The sequence below is a fragment of the Spea bombifrons genome, chromosome 2 (assembly GCF_027358695.1).
Source record: "Spea bombifrons isolate aSpeBom1 chromosome 2, aSpeBom1.2.pri, whole genome shotgun sequence".
Classification (NCBI taxonomy): domain Eukaryota; kingdom Metazoa; phylum Chordata; class Amphibia; order Anura; family Pelobatidae; genus Spea; species Spea bombifrons.
In genome coordinates, this window is record NC_071088.1 from 124,659,181 (window position 1) to 124,671,258 (window position 12,078).

General features: G+C 38.1%; 1 protein-coding gene across 1 annotated transcript; it reads right to left on the bottom strand.

Moving 5' to 3' along the window:
- Nucleotides 1-1,268: 1,268 nt before the first annotated feature.
- Nucleotides 1,269-7,482, bottom strand: LOC128473840 (microtubule-associated tumor suppressor candidate 2-like). Its single transcript, XM_053456065.1, has 9 exons — nucleotides 7,393-7,482; nucleotides 6,638-6,692; nucleotides 5,908-6,122; nucleotides 5,287-5,392; nucleotides 4,406-4,479; nucleotides 3,406-3,504; nucleotides 2,742-2,861; nucleotides 2,240-2,337; nucleotides 1,269-1,524 (listed from the first exon to the last, which is right to left on the bottom strand). Exons 1-9 carry the CDS (start codon nucleotides 7,480-7,482, stop codon nucleotides 1,380-1,382), a joined length of 1,002 nt encoding a protein of 333 aa, XP_053312040.1. The 3' UTR covers nucleotides 1,269-1,379.
- Nucleotides 7,483-12,078: the final 4,596 nt, after the last annotated feature.

The following is a 12,078-nucleotide window of genomic DNA, read 5'->3' on the forward strand; positions in this document are numbered from 1 at the left end:
TGACAGGGTCATATACCACTTCATACCATACCACTTCATAAAATTACTAAACAAAGTTTGACTAAGGCCGGTAATAGTGCTTGGAAAGAGTTAAAATACTAGCATTTGAAATACGTTGGGGTGTCTAATTTTCAAACATATATGATTTGATGGGAATAAGTAGCACTAGATGGGACTATGACCAGATTTGAAAAATTATTTTGAAATAGCAATATGTTACTTATAATTATTGCCCTATAACGTGGAAAAAGAATAAAAATATTGGGTATTTCTTAACTCGGGAAAAATAGTATAATCTATTTAGGCAGGTTTTTTATTAGCTTTTGTAGATGGGTGAAATATTTTTCAAGTAGAAGTCAGACAAGGTCATTTTTTTCTATAGTTTTCACATTTTTTATAGAAAATCATAAAGTATGATCAAAATAATGGTATCTATAGAAAGCCCTTCTTTGTTTGAAATATAAAACAAACTTATATACAATGTGTGTGGGTACAGTAAATAAGAAGAAAATTACAGATAAACATGAGCAAGGCAGAAATAAAATCCGCAATTGTCACAAAGGGGTTAAACGGTTCTATATAGCTTCTCTTTTAAGACACCATTCATGATCCAGGAGCACAGATCCTTAGGTTATTAAACATAGTGAATGAAAAGGAAACCAAGCCTAGGAGAAAACAGAAGCTGGAGAGCCTTGTTAGGGTCAGAATGTTAGTTCCACACAGTTTGACCTGGATGAACTTCAGGGACTTGTTTTCATTCAGACGACATGTGGGGGTGTCCTCAAAAGGAGAGGTCCCTGACACTTGTTGGACTCGCCTATCATTGTAGAATTATTATTTTTTTAATGCCCCATAGTAAGGACTATCAAAGAGGTGCAGTAGTAGCAGTAATGCACTGGGTCTGGGCAGGCAAACACTCACACAACTTGTTGGACTCGTCAACCACAGCCATAAACATCCCATGTTTTTTTTTTGCTACTTCTACTAATCAGTCATTGATACGTACTCTCCTATACACAGTCCTTTCCACTGTACCTCATCAACAAGCGTCAAAACGGCTTGTAATGGTACCAGAAGAGCTTGTAATAGCGTAGGCGAATGGACGAATCAGGATGATGAAACATGAACAGGGAATTTTCATTAAAAATAAAGTTTATATGAAAATGTATGCACACGTCTACTGAAATAAAATTTTTAAAATAAATTGTCTAATGCACCATTTGTGTTTTGTGCAATTTAGGTCTTTAATACTAGGTGTTATTGTTGCACATAAAAAATAGCAGGTTCTGTTGGTGTTATCAGAAATACATTGATTCAGTAGAGTGTCTCATTTTGTGGAGCTGACTTTCACGTGAGACACAGATTTAGATGTTGAACGATCAATAGGGAACAAAGGCAGTTGGTTGGGCCTTTGCATTCTGAAGCTTCCAAACAAGCTCTTCGTTCGTCATGCTCAGTTGTTTCTTTTCCCTGATCTCTTTCTCTATGTTCTCACGCAGATGGGTGTTTTCAGCAGATAATTGCCTAAAAAACATTAAAGATCAATTTACAAACGTCTCATGTTTCCTATAACCTACATAGTTGTGTCAAAGTGGCCTTATGTCCACTGAATACTAGGCATTTGCTTCACTCATAGCCAAGGCTAGGCGATCTTTCATTTTCTTGAAATTATCAGGACTTATCTGCTTATTGACTAGAAATCTGTATCAAATAAACATTAAACAACTTTTTTTGTAATAAAAGCCTATTACACATTAATTTATCATTGATATGATGTCTGTGATGCGTTACCGGAATATGACCTTTGTGTGCACAGGACTATGCATAGGACACGTGCTCACGCATTTAGACTGGAAGAAGGGAGATTTAGTCTAAGGCAAAGGAAAGGGTTTTGTACAGTAAGAACAATAAGGATGTGGAATTCTCTGCCTGCAGAGGTAGTTTTATCAGAGTCTGTACAGACATTTAAACAACAATTGGATAAATACTTGCAAAAACATAATATTCAGGGTGGTCATTTTTATGGGGAAATAGCTTCTTGATCCAAGGAAAGATCTGACTGCCATTTTGGTTGTCAAGAAAGGTTTTTTCCCCTTAGTTTGTTGCAAAACTGGAAAGAGCTACAAACGTGATCATTTTTGATACCTCAGCCTCTTTATTGCCCTACTGTACAATCAGCTCTTTGCACTGGCTGCACCCCTTATTATTCCACCCCTGCATAACTTTCTATTTCACTTACCGTGTCACTTCGGTGTTTCTATCAATCTGTGCACTCAGGTCTTCATTTTTCTGCTGAAGAATTTGGACCTTTTTCTCCAGAATGAAGTTTGTCTCAGCCTATAGTAGAAAACCGAATTAAAGATGTCTTATATGTACATCATTTACAATCATCCCAATGTGGTTTTAGCTGTTCCAAGTATCATCACAACAAATTGTCATTTCTATGAATGCAACAACACGAGCTTTCAATGTGCAATGTGAGATTCAATAAGGTGATGTTAGCAGCTACATTGCCAGCAAATAACTTGAAAAAGCCTTGACGGATCATTACCATGCAACAACATTAAGAGTGACACATGATGTACATCATGACTGTATCCACCAATGACATCATTGCCATATTTTTCTCTTAATGATGCAAACTAAACTTGTGCACTATTTCTTTGCGGGGGGGGGGCATAATTGTGATGGCACAATATAAAAGTATGTGCCACCACTGGTATGTATAAAAAGAAACCCACCAGCATTTCCAATTCCATGATTCGTTTCTCCTTCTTCCGAATCAATTCATTCTTCAGGTCAAGCACTGCCTTCATACTGTTTAGATCTTGTTCCAAGTACTGATAAGGTGCTAACGCAACCTGTCGCAAAAGAAACAGTAGGATTCACGCTTATTGTATAACAAAACTGGCCATAAGGTAGATATACAAACAAAAAGTAATTGTTTTTGGAATAAATGGGGAGAAGAGATCTGTGAGGAGCAGGGTAATCATTAACTAATCTAATTTCGGTCCTGTTCTGGCCAATTTCCTCACCCTTCCTTAAAACGGCTGCCTGAACCCATCAACAACAATCAGCTACCTAACAAATGGGTAGAGATAAGTTGATGGGGAGGAAAATGAATAAGGATGATTAACATGCATACTTAACTGTAGAAAAGAAAGCGCTGTCACTGAAACTAACAGAAGGGGATGGGGAGTAAGGAAACTTTGGAAATGCATTAAAAGGAGTGCTGATTAATCCTTCCATGCATTTGCATTGATAAAAAGGTGCCCCTCAGCTATCATATGCACTATAGGGATTATGATGACATCAACTGAGGACATTTTTGGAAAATATATTTTTGATGGTTATATTAAGGAAATGAATCAAAAGCAAACATATACATGAGATTCCGTGAAATACCTGAAGCTGCTCTTTAGTGCTCTTCTTTAAAGAGTCTTCCAGCCATGTTATTTTGTCTTTAAGTGAACGATTTTGGAATGTTAGTGTGTCCACCTGGTCCTTAAAAATAAACAAACAATATTAAAAAAACAAAATTAATGTTCAAAGGTTTTCTTGCTCACAACTAATGCATAGATCTATAAATCACAACTGCATTGAGAAAAAATATTTCTCTAAATTCTTTCAACACTATTAACAACCTAATAGCAGTAACAACATTGGCGTAACGATAGGGGTAGTTCCTGCCTCCTCATACCAGTTCAAACTTCTTTAGAAAGGGCCCTTCCCACTTGGACTGCACCAGTTCAGGTGGGATGGGCCCTTTCTCATCTATTTGTAACCGGTAGAAGGAGACAGGACCCCGCAGTGACCCAAGGCTGTGAGAGCAGCCGGAGAGAAAGCTGCAGGGGCGGGAGGGAGGCTGGATGTATGTATATGTGTTCATATATATGTATGTGAGCATGGATGTGTAATTATGTTTGCATGTGAGCATGGGTGTGTAATTGTGTGTGCAAGCTTGGATGTGTAATTGTGTGCGTGAGCATGGATGTGTAATTGTGTGTGTAAACATGGATGTGTAATTGTGTGCGTGAGCATGGATGTGTAATTGTGTGCGTGAACATGGATGTGTAATGGTATGCATGAGCATGGATGTGTAATGGTATGCATGAGCATGGATGTGTAATGGTATGCATGAGCATGGATGTGAATGTGTATGAGAATGGATATACTTGTGTGTTACAACCCTGAGTAAAAATTTAATGAAAGGATATAGGTGATATATTTTTTCAACTCTCACACTCCCCATGAAGCATTACATTGGTAGTCACGGTGACTGCACCACATTATGCTGTGCCAGCTCATCACATCATAATTGTTCTTGAAACAAAACCTCCAATATTCCACTCAAACGACACTGCAATGAACTGATAGTAATACAGAAAAAATGCTAAATATTTACCTGTAATGACAACCGAAGTTTTTCAAAGTTGTCCTCATGCTGTTTCATTTCATATTCATGGCTTTCTTTCAATTCTAAATATAAAGAGACAGAAATCTGTATGTCATTTTGACTGGTCAACTTAAATTTGCAACACTGAGTAATCAATGCATGTGAACACAGTAATAACGTACTTTCCACTTAATTCCATGAAAAACATGACAAACTCAAGCGTTTTCTCAATGTTTGTGTCCGCTATTTATATGTCTACAAACCTCATTAACCTGATTAAAACTGGAATAGTAGCTAAGCTGAGGGTCGCAAGCTAAATGTATCCTTAGATAAATGGGTTGCTCTGACACATAAAGACAGAGGTCTAATGAGATTTCATTGAACTAAGTGAGCTATTATTGAGTGGAGCGCAGCTTCGGGACCAAGTAAAGGGTGCTGTTTTTGTTTCTTGGTAAGGAATATATTTTTGTTAATATTCAGCATATTGCATGTTACTATATGAAATGGTATTGTAATAAAACAATACAACACTACATTGCACCCCAAACTTGTTATTTGAAACAACATAAAAAATGAATTCAAAATCACATTATCTATGCTACAATGTTATTAATGCTTGAGCTGTTTTCCACATCTAAACCTAAAACATCTTCCAAAACAGTTAATAGACGGTCATAGATTGGTCAGAAAAGAAAGAAACTTGTAAAGTAAAGATTTCCCAGCATGTTAAAGGTTCAGTTAGTGGTAAATCTCATGCCTACTATATGAATACATAGCTGAATATCTCTAGCTGAAGATGCTATTTCTATATCAGAATTTCACAAAACCAGATATAAGCCATAGTATGTGTACATTACGTGTACGCATAATGAAGTATGAGGAAAACTTACCATCAACCAGTCTCTCATGGTCATCGCTCATCGATTGAATGGCGGCAGAATGGGAAAGTTTCACCTCTGCCAGGACGGCCTCATGATTAGCAGATAGTGTTTTGATCTGTGTGGAAGAAACAAATTAACAGAACGTGTGACGGTCACTTCAGATATATCTTCTTACTCAGTATCAATGTGAAATATTAAGGGGATGGTGGACATTATTCATGGATGTGTACGCTTTTGATTTTTTAGATAAAAGGTTACAATGTGAGAAACTGAGCCTGGTGTCCCCACGTGCTTCTTGTTTAAAGGCACTTGGTGTCTTTAATATACAAAAGTACAAAAATGTCTAAAAGTGTTTGGAATTAAACTTTTAAGATTTGGAGCAGAAAGTATATAGTTAAGGATAACATCCAGCTGAAAGGTATTAAGACCCTACCTAACAAAAACAAGAGTTAAAGAAGAAGCTTTAATGTCCAGAAAATAGGTTTCTGAATATTGGTTTGGAATTATTACTGGGTGAAAATAAAAAAGTATGCATGTTAGCCCATGTTAGCTCCCCTGGCCATTGTTTAATGAGCAAATCCCAAGAATTAGTACCATAAACAGAGGACAGGCCCCTAATCTATAACTGACCTGCTCCTGGTGATGGAATTGAATTTCTTTGAGAAGGATGTCATGCTCCTCTTTTACGCGTTCAATTTCCTGGATGCATTGGGAGTTAAAGCGTTCCTTCAGTTCTTCAAGGTCAGCTTGCTGTTGAAATTTAAGCTCCCTCACATCAGTAGCAAGTTTTACTTCAAGCTCCTCCTTCTCCTTCTGTAAAATCTCGCACCTTGAACGGTTTAAGGCTGCAATACACAAAGATCAAATCACTTTTCGATTAGATACAATGAAACATTTTCAAATCAAATATTGTGTTAGGGCCATTGCTGAAGATCTTCTTCTAAAATCAATACCATGGACTTTTAAAAAGGTCATTGTTTTCAAGGGTCTTCTGTTTCTGGAGGTTCATAGCTATGATGATGGTCGTCCCACTGCCATGTACCTTTTTAATTTAATGACAGCAAAAAACAACCTTTCCACAGGCCACCAAGCTCATATAAAAAGAGGGCTTAGAGAAAGAGGGATATGGCGACTTTTTTCAGAAATGTAGACTTGGTTGGAATGCATTTAGGAGTCATCTCTAAGAGAAGACTTTAGAAGTAGGAACATTTTCAATCCTTACATTAAATTCCTAGCAAACTAAACAGGAAGAGATACAAAGGTGATCACCAGATATTTGCAGACATTTTGAACAGAAGATGGACATTCTTTGATAACAATTATCTGATGTACATCATTAATTATTAAGTATTTGACTCACCGACATCCTCTCTGATAGCTGCAAGCTGAGCTGCTAGCTCTTTCTGTTTGTCTCTCTGTGTGAAGATAGAAATTTCTGTCAATGTATTTTAAGGATAATAATGTTTATTGTCTTTAACCTTTGGTAGAAAACTTTTACTGGGGCTTATATGTATTTTAAAAATTCAACCTCACTTCATATAGTATATTTTTCTAACATCCTGTAAAATATATACATTTCTATCCCAAAATGTAGCCTAAAGAATGTAAACAAGCTTTATGTTACTGAGAGGGTGGTAGATAGCTGGTACAGCCCCCCAGGAGAAGTGGCAGAGGTTAACTCAGTAAGAGTGTTACTGGATATTTACTTATGTATAAAAACGGGGATTATTTTCTCCCCTAGGTGTGCTTTACACCTACATATTCATTTTTTTTAAAATTTACTAATAAAATGGATGCGATTGGCTATTGCCTGACTAAAACACCTTCATAAGATGGATGAAATAGTCTTATTTATATGAGAGAAAAACAAACCTTGCCACAGCACTGGCCCATCTTTACTGGAGCAGGCTCCCTGAGACAGGGGCAACTACTTCCAGAGACACGGCTTAGTGCTGGATCCTACACAAAAGCTGTGATGTTCCTTGAGCCTTTGTATGGTCTCAGTGACAGAGCTGTGTGTGCAGTCCCTGTGTCACTGGTATGCTGGGGAATCCCAGCCGGTTAAGGCTGGCAGCAAGCTGCCAACCAGATGATGCAAGAAGTGCTACGACTGACTAGTTGATCGGTAGCAACAGAGCGATATCCGTAAGTAGAAATAGGCTTTAGCCAATTCACAGTCTGGATACAACTGGATGTCTCTAGCATCGTTGCAAGCCCTTTTATGCTCTGGGGTTCTATGACATCACAATGCTTACCTGGCATTCTATGGAGTTCTATGACATCATCAGTAAGGCCTACTTCCCTGCTGTTCTCTGGAGTTCGATGACATCATAATGCTGACTTAATATGCATTATATTTGTTTACAGCTGATATCTGTGTATATTTGCAGGTGTCTCAACCTATCCATATTAGACTTGGGCGCCGGCAGGCTTGGGTTTGTTTTCATGTTTGTGCTTGTCGTATTCAACAACATTTAACTGTTTCCATCTTCTGTTTGGACGATATTTATCAAACAGTTTCTTTTTATGGAAATTCTATCTGTCTATCTGGGTTGCCATGGAAACAATAAATAAACACTCAGGAGAAGCTGAATTAAAGGACAACTGTAGTGGGCGTGCAACAGAAACTTTTTTTTAAAAAAAAATCCCTTAAACTCTAATAACCACCAAGTTGCTGTAAAACTCATCTCCATGACTTTTCACATGTAACAAATTAACTTTGAACAAATTACAATAAAGCAGCAGCCACCGCCAGCGAATATGTATGTTTGTATAATGCGTTTAACAGAAAAACTATTCCTGCACATATTTATAATATTCAATTGATAAAATAATTGTTTTAGGTGCAAAATACGTGCGCATTCAATTTATGGAGTTGCAAAGTGGGTGCAATGGCAAGTCATTTTTTTCATTATGAGTGCAGTGAAAATTTATATGGGTGCAAAGCGAGTTCAACGTGGGTGCAATGTTTAGTAATTTTCTTTTTCATTCTGGAGGCAGTGAAAATGTATGTGGGTGCAAAAATAGTACAGAGTGGGTGCAATAGAAAGAATTTTTTTTCATTATGGGTGCAGTGGAATTTTAAGTGGGTGCAAATTGGGTAGAATGGCAGGTCACTGTTTTCATTATGGGTGCACTGGACATTAATGTGGGTGCAGTGACAAGTGAAGTCCTTTGCTTGTTTCCTTGTTTACGTGGATTCTCCGGCATCCGGATCTTGGCTTGTTATCCGTTGATCCTGACTCCTGGTATCCTGACCTCGGCTTGTGTTGACAATGTTTCTGCTACCCTTGGGTTCTACCTGACTCTGGTGTCTCCAACCTTGCTGTGTGTGACAGAGAGCAGTGAAAATGTATATGGGTGCAAAGTCGAGTTAGTATCGAGTATTATTTTCATTATGGATGCAGTGGATGATTATGTGAGCGCAAAATAAGAGCAATGCAAGTATTTTTTTCATGATGAGTGCAGTGGAAGTTTATATGGGTACAAAGTGGGTGCAACGGCTAGTAATTTTTTCTCCATTGTTAGTGCAGTGAAAATGTATATGGGTGCAAAAATGGTACAAATTTTGTGCAATAGAACAATAAAATCACTTTTTTCATTATGGATGCAATGGAATTTTATGTGGGTACAAAGTGGGCGCAATGGCAGTCATTTTTCATTATGGGTACAGTGGAAATTGTTGCAGTGTTGGGGTAAATATCAGAAATGTATGTGGGTGCAAAGTGAATGCAGTAGCAAGTATTTTTTTTCAATATATGTGCAGTGGAAATGTATATATATATTGCCGAGATCATATAGTCACACAGTCTTAGGGTTTAAAATACCACACAAGGTTGTATTGTTCTTTCTTTCATATTTAATTTTTTATTTTCATATGTTATAAAAAAAAATACATTGTACAAGCGAATACAAAAAAGAAAAAAAAAAAGAATACATGATAGAATTCAACTGTTTCGTTAAAAAACATCTGAAATCCCCAAATATACAGTATTATTGTGTATTCAAAAACAAACAATGACAAAAAGAACAAAAATCAAATATGCCATTTTCTAAATCTAACTTCCTTTTTTCATGATTTCGATATATACATGGTGATGATATGTCGTGGGGGTTCCTGGATTACATCTACCGAGGGGACTGAGACTATGATCGACTATAATGATGTTAATTCTCATTATACAAATCTCTCCAGATCCTAAATCCTTTTTTTGCTATATTACTATTCCTTTCCATTTCAATCTGGTATTCTACTTGATATTTAAGTTGGGGCCAGGAAGGTAGATTTTGTGATTGCCAATTTGTTACCAATAAAAGTTATAATTGCTAAAAATACATGTATGCCCAGAAAAAAAAGGCCGGTTCTAATCTTGGCCATGCTAAAAACAATAATGCTGTTTCTGGTTTTCTGTTTATATCGGTAATCCCAAGATCTCTAATTGCCCCGTGTTTCATATTCCAAATTGGTTGTAGGCATCTACATTCCCACCAGATGTGTATATAGGTACCCTGACCAGAATCACATCTCCAGCAATTCGCTGATGTGGTTGGATACATTTTAGATACTTCTTTTGGTGCCATGTGCCATTGCTGGTTTATTTTAAATAGGGCTGCAACTAACGATTATTTTAATAATCGATTAGTTGGCCGATTATTTTTCGATTAATCGATTAATCGGATAAAAAAAATGAATGTAAATTTTTCATTTATTTATAATAATTTACTAAACAAATGATGTTAAATACAAACAGCAGAATAAAAAAACTTTGATAATACATTTCTTGTCTTTATTTCCCAACCAGCCCCCCAATATATGCACATTTGAGCCCAGGCTTGCTACGCTGCCTCCCAGACATGCCATGCTGCCCCCCCACATACGCCACGCTGCCTACCACAGCACCCCACGCTGCCTCCCACATATACCACACCACGCTGCATCCCACATCTGCCACTCCACGCTGCCTCCCACATATACCACTCCACGCTGCCTCCCACATCTGCCACTCCACGCTGCCTCCCACATATGCCACTCCACGCTGAAACGCCACTCCATCCTCCCCAGACATGCCACCCTGCCCTCCCCACATATGCCACGCCACGCTGCCTCCCACATCTGCCACTCCACGCTGCCTCCCACATATGCCACGCTGCCTCCCACATCTGCCACTCCACGCTGCCTCCCACATCTGCCACTGTGCCTGATACGCCTTATATCCCCACTCCATCCTCCCCAGACATGCCACCCTGCCTCCCAGACATGCCACTTCTCTACCCCCAGATATGCCACTCTACCCCCAGATATGCCTTATACACCCTGATACACCACTCCGTCCTCCCCAGACATGCCACACTGCCCTCCCCACATATGCCTTATATACTGTATATGCCTTATACCCCCAGATATGTCACTTCACTGCCCCCAGGATTTAGATTCCCCTAAATTAACCCTAAACTCCCCATTAACCATAACTGCCCCTAAATTAACCCTTAACACCCCCTTAACCACAGCATCCCCTAAATTAACCCTAAAGACCCCATCAACCACAGCATCCCCTAAATTAACCCTAAACACACCATTATTTTAGGAGCAGTTATGGTAATGGGGTCTTCAGGGTTAATTTAGGGGCAGTTATGGTTAACGGGGTCTTCAGGGTTAACGTAGGGGCAATTGTGGTTGATGGAGTCTTTAGGGTTAATTTAGGGGCAGTTATGGTTGATGGGGTCTTTAGGATTAATTTAGGGGCAGTTATTGTTGATGGGGTCGTTAGGGTTAATTTAGGGGCAGTTATCGTTAATGGGATCGTTAGGGTTAATTTAGGGACAGTTATGGTTGATGGGATGTTTAGTGTTAATTTAGGGGCAGTTATGGTTGATGGGGTCTTTAGGGTTAATTTAGGGGCAGTTATGGTTAATGGGGTCTTTAGGGTTAATTTAATGCTGAGGAGTGAATTAATTTAATAAGGTTAAGTTAAGGTGCAGTTAGAGGCAAAGGGGGGCAAATTAAGGGGAATCTAAATCCTGGGGGCAGTGAAGATTAATCCTGTATTTATTTATAAAAGTATAGTGTGTGTGAACGAGTCTGTGAATCTATGAGTGCACTATGGCATATCTGGGGAGTATAAGGCTTATCAGGGGAGGACGGAGTGACATATCTGGGGGTATAAGGTATACTGGGGTATAAGGCATATCAGGGGGCATAGTGGCATATCAGGGGGTATAAGGCATATAGGGTATGCAAGGCATATGTGGGGAGGGCAGAGTGACATATCTGGGGGTATGTGACATATCTGGGGGTATGTGACATCTAGGAGGTAGTGTGGCAAGCCTGGGCTCAGATGTGCATAACTGGGGGAGGGGCAGGTTGGGAAATAAAAACAAGAAATACTTTTTTATCAAAGTGTTTTTTATTCTGCTGTTTGTTTTTAACATCCAGTTATTTTAAATAAATGAAAAATTTACATTTATTTTTTTATCCGATTAATCGAAAAAGTAATCTGTCAACTAATCGATTATGAAAATAACCGTTAGTTGCAGCCCTAATATTTTTTTTATATTTTTATTTTTTGTATTATTTTGTATATTATTTTTTTTAAATGGTTAGAGGTCATCTCAGGGACCTCTTGAACATGTTATTAATGCCAGTGATGTCCCAATGACGTCACTTAGCTCACTTTATTGTTTTTTTTTAATTATTATTATTTTTATTATTTTAAGTTTTTTTTTTAAATCACTAACCATTTTTTTCTTTGTTTTGTGTTTCAGCTTGGGAGAAGAGTGAGAAATATTGTTTCTCACTCTACT